Raw genomic sequence first — 16,998 nt, forward strand, 5'->3', positions numbered from 1 at the left:
CCCATGCTTTATTGGTCTCCAGTTCCTATAGCATCTCTTCAGAACGCAGAGAGATGAGGGCGGGGAGATACCATGTGTATTTTCCAGGGAATTCTGACAACTTCAGTGATTTTAAAACTATGAGAAGATGACCTGAGATAGATTCTCCCCACTTTGACAAAATGTTTTTGCCAGAAGTGGGGGGTTCCTTGCATTGTTAATACACCTCTGTGCCTCTCAACAGTTTGTTTTGTTTGGTTTTGTTTCCTTAGGGTCAAAGGCAATGCATACCTGCCTTTCTCTAATAACCTGAACTGTGAGGCAGCGGGTTTTTGGGTGGATGTGCACAGAGTGTGAGCTCTTCACCGTTGAAGAGACCAAGAAGCAACAGACAGGTCTGGTGGCAAATACTGATGCTTTGCAGTGTGGCTGTGCTGAATCAACGTGCTGCCTTGTCTCGGTGGCTGGTACTGCCCTAGTGAAGCATGCTCTTTTCTCAAATACGCAGTCTTGATTTCAGAACAGACACTTAATAACAGGAAAAGGGTCTTGGCATCACTTTATTCAGGCCTCATCCTTGGATCTAGTTTGTGTCCTTCACTAGCAAGACTGAGATCCCATGCAGGTTGAGCAAACCAATGGCCATGTGTTCCCTCCACCCTCCCAAGAGCGTGACCAACTACAGAAACAGAGATCGCTTCTTTTCCACCAGAGAGATGGTATTTGAGGGGTAAGGGCCTGCTGCAGTCAGACCACAACTTACCAACATGCTGGTCGAGCTTTGCTTGAGCCCCCAGAACAGAAACCCAGTGTGATTCCTGAAGATCCTCAGAAGAGTCTCCCCTCTGTCCCACAAGCACTTGTAGATGGAAATTCCCAGCTACTAAAGCTTGCCACTTGCCTTGCAGACGTTTTTCCCACCTCTGAGCATGAGTTAAGGACTGTTTAAGTGTTCAGCTTGACTCTGTCAAACGCAGGAGCCTTGGGCTGTGTGGTGTCATTGGCCACCACCTTGGCTTCTCCATATGTGTCTATGCATTTCCGCACAGCTTTCAGAATAAGCTGTAACCGTCTGTCTAAAGCCAAGAGATGAGGTTCGGTGAGGACAGGTGCCAGGGGGTCCTGCAGGAGGGATTCCCTCATCACGTTGCTGAGTTGATATTCAGGCTCAGCTAAGAGCTGGAGTCGTAATAACGTCGTCCTCTTTATTCTGGAAAAATAAGAAATCAGATGTGTTAATGCAAACTTCTTACAGCAGCCTGGCAAGAACTGGCTGTCCAAACCCCTTGTTGGTAGGGGAAGGAGGGAGGGTAGAGATGGGTGAAGATACTTGACAAAGAACTTCGGGACAAAAATCTTTCCATTCCTGAAAGAAATGATTTTTTTTGCAGAAACCTCTACTTCTTCCTTTTGTTTTTTTTTTTTTTTTTTCCAGGCTGCAGAGTATTTGTACTGCAAGTTTCTGTCACCAGAGAGAAAAACAAGATAGAAGTTCTCAGCAATGAGTGTTTTTCCTCTGAGTCAGAGATGATGCGGTTCCCCAGATTACTGCAGGGTGGGGCTGTTTTCCCAAGGTTGACATTTCTGGGGTGGAGGCAGAGGAAAGGTAAAATGAAGAGGCATGAATGACAAAAAAAAAAAGTCTTCTGTCAAAACTCTGAGCAAAAAGAGGGGAATATTCCCTGGAACTGATTTAACTGTGACTTTACCTTAACAGGTACTGAGATTTAAATATTATTTCCCTTTGACAGGAAGTGGGATGAAAAGCTATAATCTTGGAACACTTCTGGGAATGAAACTAAGTATTCTGAAATCATCTGTTTAATCCTCAGCAGAAGTGTTTTGACTTCAGCATCTCTGGTACTGAAATTAATCTGTGGTTTTAATTATTGCCCTTTAAATTCTGGAAATGAAGTAATCCCCGTTCGTGGAGCCATTCCTATTGAGCTGAGCCAGAATTTTCAGATGGAAGAAAGTGCAGTCAGAAACATTTTAACCAGCTCTAAGATTTGCCTTTATATGCCTTTTATTTACCCCGGGCATTGATCAGGAACAATATCTGTCTCTCTGCAACTCTAATAGGAGACGTGTTGCTCGGATGCCAAGGGAAAGGCTTGTTGCTGGTGCTGTGCTTGGCTGAGCAGTTGCAGAATTGCACCAGGGCTGGTAGAGCAGCCAAGCAAAGCACATGCTTGTGGTCAGTGATGCCTGTTGCATCGCACAAGGGATGGAGAAGCGTTCTGCGTACAGCGCTGGCGTGGGGGCAGGCGATGTAAACTGCAGCGTTTGTCCTGCCTGCCCACTGCCAAGATTGTGTTAATAGCCCTGCAACAATAAATCCATTAGCCAAGTGCTAAGCGTGGCAATGAGGCTTTAAATCCCTGCTGGAGTGCAGAGGAAAGCCTTACACAGCCCAGATGTGAACTACAGCAAAGGAGAGTGAGTGTTCCTTCCAGGCAAAGAGTGACTCCGAGGAGCTGCTGTGGGTAAACACCAGCTGTGTTTGCTCTGGTCCGAACAGCAATGGGGCTTGAAGGTGGAGAAACGGGATAGTCTGACCCTGCGGGGAACGGCTTATTTAATGCTGTAACAGTTATGTAAGAAACAGGAGGAATACGGAAAGGAAGGTGAGATGGAAATGCTGCTCCTCTCCCATAGGGCAGTTGCAACCCTGCTGTCGTACTACTTAATTGGTGAAGGTTTGACCTAGAGCCTTCTAGGGACTTCGTCAGCCAAGAAGAGAGATGCTCCAGGATAATTGGGGGCTGTCTTCAGGCCTGTCTGCCTTGTTGAGGGTATTGACCCTTTCAGGAAAAGGAGTCTCTCACTTCATGGCTGTGTTTGTGCCATTTGCTGCACTCGGAGCCGCTGTGGGAGAGGAGAGCACAGGCTTCAACGTGGGACGAGGACTGGTGTGGGAGCTGTGAGACATCTAAAAATACCAGAAGACTTAAATCTGCTGGAAGCCAAACTTAGAGAAGAACTTGGCTGGGAACGAGATGAACATGTTTAACAGGGAGGCCAGCAGGCTGTTATTCAGCAGCCCAGTGGTTTGAGCAGTCCTTCTTGTCTGGAGGACTTTCCTGCTTAGGTGTACAAGGCTCGACTTCACGTAGGAACAAGCAGGTGACTCGGTGGGTTGAGTCAGACTAGTTGGTTAGGGTAGGCTGAAGTCTGCATCCTCTCTGCTTACTCAAAGAAACCTTTTTATTTCCTTTCCCAGTGTTTCTGGATGCTTCTCCACTCCAAACGGATGGGCTGTTGTGGGAAACTGAAGTTTTGTGTGTCTCCCTCAGGCAGCATGAGTTGCGTTTACACTGTTCTTGGCCCTAGTTGCCTTATTACAAGGTGCAACTCACAGGCTGTCTTATTAGCATCTTTTGCGAGAACTAAATTAAGAAGAGCTTCTGGGAGGTGGATCTGGAAGAATAGGAAGGTTCTGACCTGTGGATCGCACTGTCTGCAGGTCGAATTAAGAGGCAGAGTTAATTTAAACTGCACAAAATAGGAGTTTGTGAGAAGGATTCACTGTGAGCCTGCAATTATAAGTGAAAAGACTCACAGGGTGCAAATAACAGTTCTTAAAATTAGATCCAGTGGCTCAGGTGTATGGGGAGAGAGTGCAGGTAATGCCCTGGGGCTGAAACAGAGCAGGTACAGCAAGGAAATAGGCTAAGCATCTCCTAAAGAGAAACCACAGGAAAGAGGAGCTTTTTCTGTCTCTTAAATTTAACTTTCAGCTGATGATTTATGTGAATTAATAAAAGGGAGAAGATAGGATTCAAATAGTAAAGCTCAGGAGCTTCTTAATGCCACGAGAAGAAGAAACCTTGTTAATTGCATTAAAGTTCTACCAAGCTTTTGGATGGGGATTTCTGAGCTTCGTGTCAGATCAATGGTGCTGATAGCACCTCATATCGATCAGCCGGGAGATGCTAGGAGACCCTTCTGGAAGGGTTTGATCCGGCGGACAGTGTCTCCTGGTCTGTCGGTGATAGCTTTTTACCCTTGCAGGGCCTTTTAGCTTCGATGGGAAAGTATCTAGGAAGGACAGTTGTATGACACGGTAGCAGGCTGCAACACAACAGAGATGAATAACTGATATAAAAGCTTAATCCTTGTTTCAGGGACAATTTGTGATTCCTGTGCTCCGGTGTCTAACCTGCCCCCTTGGCTGGGATCAGCAGGAGGTCTTCCCTGCGCTGCTGGATGGAGCCAGGGCTCGGCGAAGTGCTGCCAGTACATTACGGTGGGAACACCACGTCTGGGGAGGAAAATGAAGTTGGCACTTACATGCAGCACTGGGAGAGCGGGGCCAGGATGGAGGTTTCATCGTGGGAATGCCGCCCGAACCTGGGGGAAGCAAGAAGAGAATGCAGAGCTTTAGTGCCTGCCCACTGCCTTCCCCGCTCCCGGGTGTCCTCCTGCAGCCTCACCCTCTGGCGTTGTCCAGGTGTAAGAGGAAGCCGTCATCCCCAAACTTGGTGAACATTTCATAGTGGTGACGGTCCATGTTCCCTGGTAAAGGGCAGACAGAGGAACAGAGTTTCCCTTGCACGTGGCAAGTAATTTTTTGAACTATCCTATGTTTCCTTTCAGATCAGCATGCAATGCTTGCTGCCTCGCTGGCAGTGTCTAAGATGCTCAGAGCTGCTGCTTCCTTCTTGCTGGATCCCTTGGGCAGTGGGCTGGGGGCTCCCCCTCACTTGCACATCAGGAGGGACTGTACTGGCTGGGAGGAGACAGGAGTCTCCCAAAACTGTCCATGGAGCCGAAGAGATGGCTTTGAGAATCCCCGTGGTGTAGGAGGGTGGGCAGATTGATGCTGGAGACCCCCATGGAAGGAAGGAATGTTATTTCCCCCTTCATCATACCTATTAGGAAGTCAAATATGGCCATGTCAACGATGTTAAGCAGCCGGTTGCCGGTGCTGTAGGGGTAGATCTCCCTCACCGTGTTGCAGTAGAGCGGATTCACTTCCCACCTGTAGGCAGGAGATGGAGGAGAAGGAGGAGATGCACTCAGTGGTTGCTGCCGCTGTGTCCCGACAGCACCGCAAAGCTGGTCTCCCATGCAGAGATGGAGAGGAGGAGGACTTAAATCTCCTTGTGCATGCAGGAGACTGGAAGTCAAACCCAATTCAATGCCCAGGCATTAAGAGTTATTAGATTAATTATGGGTAGTCTCTGAACCTTGGCCTTCCTCCGCCTGGACATACAATTTCTGTACATCTGTCTGTGTGTCTGTCCCCTGCACGTTCTTCTTCCCGCGCGCTCCCTGCGATGCAGATATGGGAAACAGCATCATTTACCCACTTACTCCTCTTTTCCGTCAAACGAGTAGGACCGGATCCATGGGTTTGGGATGGAGAGTCGTGGCGCCAGGTTGAGGGATGGCAGGAAGGCGGAGAGGGACCCTTCCAGGAGGTGAGGGTTTCCACACACAGCGTACTCTGTCTTGCACATGTACGGGCACTTGGCAAAGAAGCACACGTTGCTGGCTGGGAGGAGAAGAGGGGAGCTGTGATCTGCAGGAGGCTGCAAGGTAGCCTGGACTGATCTCTACCCCGTCGTGCGGTGGTGACTCTGACTATTTATGTGACTATATATGACTATAGCGTATGTAACCACAGGAGGGATGTGAATCTGCCAAATCGTGAAGGATACCTGGATTTTGATCAACAGATAGATCTGGTCCCACGGTAGGAGAAAGGTTGGGGAAAACTGGGCAGGTGAGAAGAGCTGGGAGATAATTCCAGCTGGAGGCTGAAGGACAACTCTGCTGTAACCATATCTTTGTGCATGTTTCACCCAAAAATTTAATTTCTGCTCAACAGCAGGAGCCCTGCCGGCCCCTTTCACATGCAGACCCTGCCCTTCCACCCACCAGGGACCAACACATCTAATCCCAGCTCCCGGCAGCCAGGCGCTCACCTACCTGGTGAGATGAAGAAGACGCTCTGCAGGATCTCGTTCTTGGTGACCTCCAGGATCTCCTTGGTGACATTGATCAACCTCCCAACTGTGGGTGGCACCCTCCGGAAATCCAGGATCCTGCACAAAAGGGACGGCTGCTCAGAGCCTGCGGTGCAAAGGGATGTTACTGCACAGGATGGCAAGGTGGGTCGGCAGATGCTACTCTCGTTCCTTCCATTGGTGTAGACCAGAGGACTTTTGATGACTGTACCATCATGTTTTCTATCTTCCAGCTTCTTTCTAGTGAATAGCCAGGATCATTTTGCCCTCTGGTCCGAAATGGATTTTGGTATTTTAATAGCTGCTGCTTGGGACAGTTTGGGACAATTTGGTTCTCCAGGATTCGTATCTTTTCCCTGTTTTCTCCCATCCCCTCGCGTGCAAGCTGGGTCCTTGGAGAGACAAAACAGCCCTTTAGGCCCTTAGGCTTGACATGGAGCAAAGATGTGGTGAACCTGGTACAATGCGGCTGAGACAGCGGGAGGCGAGGAGGCATCGCCCCACTCAGAGACACTCATGCTCAGCTGATTCATCTCAAATACCCTTAAAAAATCAGGGCCTGGGGCACAAAGGGATTCGTGTCAGTGAGTGGAAAGCTGCTGTTGATTGCTGAGTCAGTAACATGGGGTGAAACAGCTAATGCTGTGCTTTGCTTCTTGGGTAATGCCCTCTGAGAACCAGGCACAAAACAGGATTTAGCCTGTTACTTATTGAGCAATGTTTAAAGGACAAACCCACGCGTTTGGTTTCCTCTAGCATCTTTCAGCCCTAAAAAAACACAAAGCACCTCAGAAAAGCAGTCTGGCCTCATTTCTCTGGTCGTGGAGCTGAGATGCAGAGAGGCAAGCTGATGGGGGCTGAGTCGAGCAGAGTCACCACGGTGGCTGGAAAGGGGTTTCAGCTCTCTTCATCCCCTCGCTCAGCGTCTGAGCTTTAGGACTCACACTCTAGTCCTGCTTATTGTTTAAGTTGAGCTTGGGAACTGGAGACCCTCATCCACCATCATCATCATCAGGGATCGCTCTCCCTTGATGTTCAATACTTATCCCACCGAGGGGAAGACGGCTGCTGCCCTCCGTTATAATAAGGGCATTTTTGATTTTATTTAAATACAAAGCCTGCTGGGAAAGAGGTGCCAGGTTAATTGCTCATTAGCTGAATGCTTGGAACTGCATCGTTGCAATTGATCTCAATCCAAAATATGCCTTGATTGCTGATTGAGCGTGTGACTCCCTCACCGGGAGGGGATCCAGGCTGCGCCCAGAGCTCATCATTGCACTTCGATGCATGCAGGGACCGTGTGTGTGTGTGTGGCTGTGAGACAGCTGGGCAAATACCTGACCCGTTCACAACCTGGACTTCATCTGCCAGCCTGTTTTTGTGCGGGGGCCAAGGCAAAGCTGGCTCCTGGCCTTCAGATGGAGCTAGAGCTGCCCACCCCCCAAATAACGCATCAGCTCCCAAAAGAGCGCTGCAAAGCAATCGCTCATCTGGGGCCGAGCAGCTCCATAGAGCTCAGCACAGCTTGTCTGGTGCCCAAGAGCGGCAGAGGATGAGGAGCTGGCAGATGGAGGAAGCAGCCCCTACCTGTCCAGGTGGAAGGCAGCGATCTCTGCGTTGTGCCGCTGGAAGTCAACAAAGTAGAAAAAGTCCTCGGGAGTCTCTTCCTCGCGCTTCTGCCTGCGAGAGAGCGAGAGGGTTAACCCGCCTGGGCACGGCAGGGTGGGCGGGCAGCCTGGACATGGGGGGTGGCACAAGGACGGTGCCCCCAGGGCCAGCCCGTCTGCTCGAGGACAGCTCTTGTGTGGCCACACCGGTGTCAGGGCCACCAGACAGAGCTGCAGTAGTCGGTGCCCAGGCCAAGACCCAACGCACTCAGTGCTGGGCCACGGCCATCACCCACTGCACTGGGGAGCAGCGCGTGCGCCCTGTCTCGGTGCTGGGTGACCAAGGGAGGCAGAAAGGCTGACTCCGGGCTTTAAAACCTTTTGTGCCAGAGTTTAGACCCTGTTAGGACAGCTTTTTGAGGGGATGGAACATCAGGTGATGCTAAAGGCCCTTCTGCACTTCTCATGCATTTCTTCTAGTGACCTTCCAGCACCTGAAGGGTCTACAGGAAAGCTGGAGAGGGGCTGTTCACAAAGGCTTGTGGGGATAGGATGAGGGGCAATGGGTATAAACTGGGGAGGGGCAGATTTAGACTGGACATAAGGAGGAATTTCTTCACCATGAGGGTAGTGAGGCCCTGGCCCAGGTTGCCCAGAGAAGCTGTGGCTGCCCCATCCCTGGAGGGGTTCAAGGCCAGGTTGGATGGGCCTTGGGCAGCCTGAGCCCGTGGGATGTCCACTGGGGATGGACTGGATGATCTGGATGAACTTTAAGGTCCCTTCCAACCCAAACTATTCTATGATCGTACGTCCCCACGGGAGGCAGAGAGGAGCTCAGGTTCGATGCTCTCGTATTCCCGAGATGGGAACAGCAGCGTATTTAATTTCATTTTCTGGCTGTCATACACATGCTACACATATTGGAGCACTGAATTAACGTTTGCCTCCCAAGCAGTCACGTATTGCAGGGAAGCCCACAGGGATTGCTGAGCCTCCCCTGGCTCAGCTGAGTGCATAGATGCTTTTCTTGCCCTTCCAAACCTGCTGAACACAGCGTAGAGGTGGATGGAAACCAAAGCGAGAGGAGCTGGCTGCTTACTGGATAAGCAAACAATCCCAGCTGGTGTGCTGTCAGCTGCCCAGAGAGTAAAGTGACCGGGGATAAATGTGAAGAGTCCCAAAGGGCTACAAATAAGTGCAGAAGCAATTGACAGGTTGAGGTGACAGGGACTGATAGCTATTTCTTGGAAGCTCTCTGGGGAATCCAAGGAGAAACAAGTCAAAGCACAAAGTGCATTGGGGAAGAGGGAGAAATAGGCAGTCTCCCTAAAGCAAAGCACCCCAAGGTCCTTCACCATCTAGAATCTATGAACTGAGAAACTTCCAATGTCAATAAGCAGTGTGGGAACACCAGTTTATCCGCGTGCATCTATGGGACGGTGCAAGCGGCCAATAATAATTAAACCTTTTCAGCTGTGAAGGTGGCTGAGTGCAGGAGAGTAAAGGCGGAGCTGTGGTGCGCTTGTCCTTGCCAAGGATGCTTGTGGGGTCCTTGGTTCATGGCTACACAGGGCGGCAGGGGGCTCGGTGGGGGCTCTGCTGATGTGCCTTACCTCATGGGCTTGAACATGGCTTTCCCAAAGTCCTGGAATCTGAGGACCAGCTTCAGGTGCACACCACTGGGCTTCACGACTTGGGAAGGAAACGGGACGTTAGCCACGTGGAAAGCCTTCCCGGTGCGCAGTGAAGAAGTGGTCACGCACTCCGGCACGATTTGGTTTTCCACCCTGGTGAGTGCATCCCAAAGCTCCTTCCAGCTGCTTTCCTCCCCTTTGGAGCTTCTCCCCTCTGCTTCTGCAGGTATTTTTCCTCTCTCCGAGCTGTGCCATAGAGGTTTCCCTCCAGTGCTTTTCCCAATAGCCATTTGTTACGTCCTCTTGGGGACTTTTCCCTCCCCCAGTAGAAACCAGTGGTGTACTGGTGTCCTGCCATGCACATCCCAGCTTCTCGTGGGGTTCAGTTGGAGGGAGAAGAGCCTGGCATTGCCTGGCTTTATGCTTCCCTTGCTGAGTTTAGGATGGAGGAGTTGGGGACCGGGGCTGGCTGAAGCAATGGTGTTGGGGGGAAGAGGGGGGACCCGAAGCATGGCACTCACTCTGGCTGCAGTCACAGGCTCCCAGCAGCGCTTTCTCATCCTGGCTGTAGTCTGCAAGGGCAGGAGGAGCAGTGAGACCCTGCGGGGCTCAATCCGTCGCTGCCGACCCCCGTCCTGGCCCTGGGAGGGGGCACTGCCTGCCCACCCCTGCCTGCCCCGGCCTGGCAGTCCCGGTGCCATCGGTGCACAGCGAGGGGTGCAGTCCTCTTGGGGAAACTGAGGCAGCTTGTTGCGATTAAAACTGCTGTGCAATGGATCCCTGGCATGGCTGGCACCAAAAGATGCCACATCAAGGGCTACAGCAGAGTCCTTCCTCTTGTTTCGAGGTAAGGGTATGGCAACTGCAGAGCACGGAACCTGCTGGGCAGCCAGCACAGGGTTTGGGGCTTCCTCAGGTGAGTCACAGCCCCTGACTTGTTTGTAAAAGTGACCTGGGAGGGGTTGGACCCCCCCAGCCCCATGCAGCTCCCAATGGCCCCATCCTGGCGGCAGGAGGGTACTTACCAGCACTGATGGTGGTGAAGACTTGCATATCGTGGAGGAGCCTGTTGACAGTGGGGCTGGAGCGTGGGTAGAGCCCATCCCGGCTGATGCCCAGGTGGAACTGGAGCCAACTGGCATCTGGCCGGAGCAGCAGAGGTGCTGCTGGGGAGGTTAGGTTGAGCTCCTCTCTGTAAAGCTTGTGTCTCCTGGAAGAGAGCAGTTACGGAGTGATAAGCATGAGCCCTGGGATGGAAACCCTTACTGCCCCAAGCTCAGAGGCTTGGAGAGAGCACAGAGGATGCTGGGGAGCACAGGATAAGGACTCTGGGTGCCACCTGAGGGGAAACTGAGGCAGGGAGCAATGACTGAGATGGTCAAAGGTCTCACAAACTGTGCCGCCCTCTTCCTTCTGCAAAGCTCTGGGGAAGCAGCCCCAGGCAGGGACACAAAGGACCCTTGTTGTCTTCTCCTCACCCCATCAGGACCAGGAGAGGTGTCAGGGCATGGCTGAAGCTAAATCACATCTCCAGCCACATAAGAGCTGGCCTATGTGATGGATGAAGTGCTTCCTGGAGGGACTGCAGGCTCCAGACCAGACTTGAGGAGGGGACGTGATGTGATAGCGGATAACTTGGGTCCTGGCTGCTCAGTGGAGAGCCTGGGAGAACAACAGGGTCTTGTCTGAGTGAGTCTCTGCACAGGGCTGTCTTTATGGCCAGAGGTTTTTTCCTGAACTTGAGGGTCCCAGACAGGGGAAAAAAAAAATATCACCAAATAAGAGCTACAAATTGCCTCTGTGAACATATCCACAGCCCTCGGTCCGGTGAGCAGGGATGCAATGAGGCCGTCCAGCAGCGTCCTACCTATCACCCCTTAAAATCAAGGCTGACCTTGGCCTTTTCTTAGCAAGTGGAGTCCAAGGGGCCTTCTAGGTTCCATAATAACCCAAAAACTTCTCCCCACTTGATGAGCATTTTTCTTGACCCCAAGACCTGTGCATCTGGGACCCGCACTTTGCTGAACTGCAGTCAAAAGGTCACTCGCTCTATGCAGGGAGGACAGAGCGTTAGTTTCTCATTGACGCCGGCCGAGCCATGTACAGAGTAGTCAGTCCTGATAAAGGGAAAACGAAGTTCAGTTTGCACTGAAAATGCCAAGGTACATCCATGAAAGGAAACCGGAGCCGGGGGCTGATAACGAGTGGGGCATTAATGACGGCTGGGATGGAGCAGCTGGAGAGGGGGAGATGCCACGTGCCTCGCTAGACCCAATCGAGATCCTCGGCAAAACACACTCTGGGAAGCATGGAAGATGAAAAGAAAGACGAAAATAAAAAGAAAGATGACTTTTCCCTGCTCACCTTTAGTTTTTCGTATTTTTTTTCCCTGATTTTTTTAGGTTTTGCCCAATGCAAACTAAAGCAGTGAGGAGAGGGAGGCTTTTCAAGCATGGTGGGAGGGGGGACTGTGTGCAGGCACCAACAGTCGTGTCCTCTGAGATGGCAAAGCGGCTCAGCTGGAGTTTGCCACACTGTACGCTTGCAGCGGTGGCTACAGCAAGTAGGTGCCAACCGTGCACCGAGTTATTTATTGACCAAGGAGTGGTGGTGGCTGCTGGTCGGAAAAGGTTTGTGGGTGTTACTGGTTTTTCTTTTTGCTTCCATGCTCAAACCAGCAGGGAAGTGTTGGGTTTTGGTTGGTTTTCTTTTTTCCATCATCCTTCTCCATCTAAGCAGGCTAAACAGTGTGGTTAGTCCGGTCTAACCATGAGCAAGGGATGAACCCTCTTAGGGGTGAGGGACACGTTTCAGTAAAGTCCTGGGAGAAATCTAGGAAACGGAGGGACGTGACATATCTGCAGGTCAGAGCAGGCTGTTCCCTCTCCCAGTTTGTTTGCCTTTCAGTTGGACGGGGTCAGCTACAGGCACGAAGTCCAGGCGTGTGTGGTTAGGAAGAAGAGGGTTGGAGCATTTTTCTCTCGATCCAGCTCTTTGCACAGGTCATCTGCAAAGGAGACAGAAGCTCCTCCTGAGCCAGGACACACGGGAGCGTGCTAAGACTCATTGGTAGGTCTGGCTGGCAGGGTTGGACACAAGGATGTGGCCATGGGATGCTGTCAGCTCAGGTGGACATGCCTCAACCTTCCAGTGCTTTTGTCATGCACCAAGTCTTGTGTGGGCAAGTCTTTGGGGCACAACCTTGACCCCTGAGCTGCAGCCAGGGACAATAAAGTCCCCAGGGTAATTCAGAATGACTCAAGATTTTTCCCTAGGGAAGCTGCCTAAATAATTTACCATATTTGCTCTCCTGCCTCCCATACACCCAGGCTGTTCCCCCTCCCCGCCAGGGTGGCAGTGAGCAATACATTACTGATGGGGAAAAAAATGCAGTGGTTGTGCAAGGGAAGGCAGTTCCCGGCCAGCGGCTGCTCCCCAGCCCAGTGCCCACACGGTCCCTGCCCCAGGCGAGCTGCTGTGGGACCAGCAAAATCGAGCTCCCTCTGCTTCCCTGTTTCCTTAAGGATTCCTGGAATATTTCCTGTAAGAACAGAGCTCTGCAAAAGACATAATGATAAAAAAACTGTTCATTTCTAACTTGTTGCAAATAGCCCCAGGGCTGCCCTGGCTCTCAGCTGGGCTGCGAGAGGCACAGCGTGGGGTGATGCTGGTTGCAGCCCACCGGTGTCCGTTCTCCACGTGTCTCCCCTGGCACTGAGCGGGTTACAGAGTTTGGGACTTTGAAGCTGCTCCTTCCAGGATAAAAATAAGCTCTGGAGTTTTTAGCTCTGGGTTTTTTTTTGGTTTTTTTTTTTTTTCTTTTTTGGTTTTGAAGAGGTGTGGATTTTTTTTTGTGCTGTTTCCTTCCTGCAAGCCCAGTCTCTCCAGCTGGTTCTGCATCCTGCAATCAAATGCCTGATCCTCATTGAAGTGCCAGGAAAAAGCATGGTGATGGGCAGCAGCCAGCATGCAGCGAGGAGTAGGAAGGACACAGGAGAAGGTAGGATTACCGCGGAGAAGGTAGGACACACGCCGCTGTGCTCCCCTGCCGTCGGTACGGCTGTATCCTAGGGCCACTCCATGAGCTGGCAGAGAATCCTACTCCACTTGATGTCCGTCTGGCCACAGAAATGAAGACGGACATGCTGTGCTGTAGGTAAAGCATTGAGCTACAGCACGTTCCACTCAGGGGGAGCATCCTGCCCCTCTGAAAGATGCTTTGTTGACAGCCAGAACGATGTACGATACAGAACTGTGTCCTGCTGCCCAGTCAAGCCAAGGTGGGGATGGCCTGCGGATACCCATCTCTGACTGTCTTCTGCCTGGTAGCAGATGTGGTCACACCTTGTCGTGATCCGATGGTCCCACAGCACTACCTTCTGTCCTCAGCAGCTACTTCAAACCTATGGCCCGGGAGAAAAAGCCATGGGTTCCTGGGTTCCACAGAAGACACTGCCCTTCGCTCTCGGCTGATGGAGGGACACCTTCTTTCACTGACCACGCTGGAGAGGACATGGGCTCTGCAGTGCTTCTGGTGAGGCAGAAATTCCTCTGTGCCCACAGCAAATTCACGGTCTTAAGAAATGCATCAGCCCTGGCAAGTGCCATCTTTATTATAGATTCAATTTGCAGCGCCATTGGCAGGAGCGGCTGTGTGTCACCTCCGTCTTTGCGTGCTTTCCGAAGGCTTTACCCACTTAGGAGTACCACATATTTCATTTCAAAGTGATGGAGGAATAATCAATACTCTGCCTCCTTTCTCCTTCTTGGAGGTGCAAAGCGAAGTCAAGGGCAAACAGCATCACAGCTTTCATCCCGGCACAACATGACCGAACCTCAGAACAAAAGGTAACGAGGAGCCACGGCTTCGTTTCAATAGTACTTTGAAACAAAGCAGTAAACAAAGTCGGAGATGCAGACTTCGTACCAAACAGCCGGGACTGTCCTGCAGGTGAGGCTGGTGCGGATGTGATGCCAGCGCTGCTGCAAGTGCTTGGCACCAGGCGCTCAGGGCTTCTGGTGGTGCTCCAGAAGCCATCAAGTACGTGCGGTGAGCTGCTTCAGATCAAATTTCCCATCCTCACCAGGCTTTTGCTTGGGAAACATCCGTCTTGCTGCTGAAATCCTCTCTTTCAGGAGGCATCGCTCAGCTCTGAGGAGATGCACTTGAGGGGCAACTGTGGCACTTCGGCACAGCCTGGCCATGGAGTGTGTCCCCAGGGATACCCAAACCCACCACTCACGGACTTGGAGCAACGTGAAGAAGGATGCAACGTGCTCCAGACTGACTCAAGCGAGGGATGAACCCCACACGGGTGACCCTTGGCCAAGCACACAGGGTCAGGACACGGAGGTCATTCTTCAGTTCCTTCCATTATTGCTTCCCATCGTCTCCTCCTGCGAATCGTGTTTGAAACTGGAACTGGATGAGTCCCACAGAAATAAGAGGAATTCACACCAAAGTAGACAAGGTGGGAGGTTGTCTTAAACCGGGAAAGAAAGTGAATGTGATTGGTTCCTGCCTGGAACCGAGTCGAGGCAGCAATGGGAACATCTCCCACATCTCCCAGTAGCCTCAGCCTTGTAATCTCTGCCCCGCACCAGTCCCTAAGTGCCCCACGCATCCCATGGTCCGGTGGCAGAGGGCTTCCTTGGAAATCCTGCCTGCACTGTTTGCTGAACTGTGCCCCGAGGGGTGCCCTGAGACAGGGTGCCCAGGAAGAGGGTGCCCAGGAGATCCCCTCACAGGGGGTGCCTGGGGAGCAGGTGCTGCATGAGATGGTGCCAAGCACCATGCAGAGGGTGCCAAGGGAGGGGGTGCCCAGGAGATGCCCCAAGCAGGAGATGTCTGAGCAGGAGTGTCTGCGGAGGGGGTACCTGGGAGATGCTCAAGCAGGAGATGCCCACGTATGGGGTACTGAGAGAGGGGGTACCTGGGAGATGCCCATTCAGGGGGTGCCCGGGAGATGCCCAAGCAGGAGGTACTTGGTTAGGGGGTACGCGGGAGATGCCCATGCAGGAGATGCCCATTCAGGGGTGCCCAGGAGATGGCCAAGCAGGAGATGCCCAAGCAGGGGTACCTGAGAGATACCCACGCAGGTGTGCCCGGGGAGGGGGTACCTGAGAGATGCCCAAGCAGGGGGTGCCCACGCAGGGGTACTTGGTTACGGGGATACCCAGGAGGTGCCCAGGCAGGGGTACTTGGTTAGGGGGTGCCCGAGAGATGCCTAAGCAGGGGGTGCCCACGCAGGGGTACTTGGTTACAGGGTACCCAGGAAATGCCCGAGCAGGGGGTGCCCAGGCAGGGGTACTTGGTTACGGGGTACTGAGGAGGTGCCCGAGCAGGGGGTACTTGGTTACGAGGTACCCAGGAGATGCCCAGGCAGGGGGTACTTGGCTAGGGGGTACCCAGGAGGTGCCCAGTCAGGGGTACTTGGTTAGGGGGTATCCAGGAGATTCCTGAGCAGGGGGTGCGCAGGCAGAGGTACTTGGTTAGGGGGTACACAGGAGATGCCCGAGCAGGAGGTGCCTAGGCAGGAGGTGCCCGTTAGGGGGTACCCAGGAGGTGCCCGGGGAGGGGGTGCCCAGGCAGGGGGTGCCCAGGCAGGGGGTACCCAGGAGATGCCCAGTCAGGGGGTACTTGGTTAGGGGGTACCCAGGAGATGCCCGAGCAGGAGGTGCCCGAGCAGGGTGTACTTGGCTAGGGGGTACCCAGGAGGTGCCCGAGCAGGGGGTGCCCAGGCAGGAGGTGCCTGAGCAGCGGGTACTTGGTTAGGGGGTACCCAGGAGGTGCCCGAGCAGGGGGTGCCCGGGCCGCGGCGGGCGGGACGCACCTGCTCCATCGCGCGGCTCTCCGGCGGTAGTAGCGCAGCGCGGCGCGGGCGGGCAGCAGCGGCTCGGCGGGGCGCGGCGCCGCGCGGTACAGCGGGTGCGCGAAGAGGCGCCGCAGCGCGGAGGCGGCGCGGGGCGCGGGGCGGGCGGCGCACGGGCAGTCCGGGGCGCTCCCCGACAGCTCCCGCCGCGCCCGCGGCCACAGGTGGAAGTAAAGGTCGGCCGCCAGCAGCGCCCCGAGCAGCAGCAGCACGGCCGGGCGGTCCCGGCGCGGCCCCGGCATCGCTGGCGCCCCGGGCAGAGCGAGCGGCGCAGCTCGAGCGGCGGTGCCGGGGCCGCGGGCACCTCGGGGCGGGGACGGGGGGGGGGGAGGCGCCGGGGGGGGCTCGCACCGGCCCGAGCCCGAGAGGAGCCGCCCCGGGAGCGGCCGCCGAGAACCGCCGAGCGTGCGGGGCCGTGGGCGAGGATCGGGGCGAGGATCGGGGATGGGGATCGTCGGCAGAGATAGATGGGGCTCAGGCTCAGGGTGGGGGGTCATAGGCAGAGATAGGGCTCATCGGCAGAGATGGGGTTCATCGGCAGAGATGGGGGTTCATAGGCAGAGATGGGGCTCATCGCAGAGATGGGGGTTCATAGGCAGAGATGGGGCTCATCGGCAGAGATGGGGGTTCATAGGCAGAGATGGGGCTCATCGGCAGAGATGGAGGCTCATCGGCAGAGATGGGGCTCATCGGCAGAGATGGGGGTTCATAGGCAGAGATGGGGCTCATCGGCAGAGATGGAGGCTCATCGGCAGAGATGGGGGTTCATAGGCAGAGATGGGGCTCATCGGCAGAGATGGGGGTTCATAGGCAGAGATGGGGCTCATCAGCAGAGATGGGGGTTCATAGGCAGAGATGGGGTTCATCGCAGAGATGGGGGTTCATAGGCAGAGATGGGGCTCATTGGCAGAGATGGGGGCTCATAGGCATA

At 53.7% G+C, this 16,998-nt stretch overlaps 1 protein-coding gene across 1 annotated transcript; it reads right to left on the bottom strand.

The window, feature by feature from the left end:
* Positions 1–521: 521 nt before the first annotated feature.
* On the bottom strand, positions 522–16,374 carry FAM20A (FAM20A golgi associated secretory pathway pseudokinase). Its single transcript, XM_054083076.1, has 11 exons — positions 16,029–16,374; positions 10,221–10,405; positions 9,717–9,767; positions 9,175–9,253; positions 7,542–7,634; positions 5,917–6,032; positions 5,299–5,479; positions 4,854–4,963; positions 4,416–4,497; positions 4,273–4,332; positions 522–1,189 (listed from the first exon to the last, which is right to left on the bottom strand). Exons 1-11 carry the CDS (start codon positions 16,307–16,309, stop codon positions 925–927), a joined length of 1,503 nt encoding a protein of 500 aa, XP_053939051.1. The 5' UTR covers positions 16,310–16,374; the 3' UTR covers positions 522–924.
* Positions 16,375–16,998: the final 624 nt, after the last annotated feature.

The sequence above is a fragment of the Cuculus canorus genome, chromosome 18 (assembly GCF_017976375.1).
Source record: "Cuculus canorus isolate bCucCan1 chromosome 18, bCucCan1.pri, whole genome shotgun sequence".
Lineage (NCBI taxonomy): Eukaryota > Metazoa > Chordata > Aves > Cuculiformes > Cuculidae > Cuculus > Cuculus canorus.

What these genes read in the sequence shown, in the direction of transcription:
- FAM20A (XM_054083076.1), bottom strand. Translation starts at nt 16,309, where the DNA reads ATGCCGGGGCCGCGCCGGGACCGCCCGGCCGTGCTGCTGCTGCTCGGG. An exon ending in CTTCACCACCATCAGTGCTG is followed by an intron (nt 9,768 to 10,220) that starts GTAAGTACCCTC and finishes CTGCCCTTGCAG; the next exon opens with ACTACAGCCAGGATGAGAAA. An exon ending in CATATTTGACTTCCTAATAG is followed by an intron (nt 4,498 to 4,853) that starts GTATGATGAAGG and finishes GCCCTTTACCAG; the next exon opens with GGAACATGGACCGTCACCAC.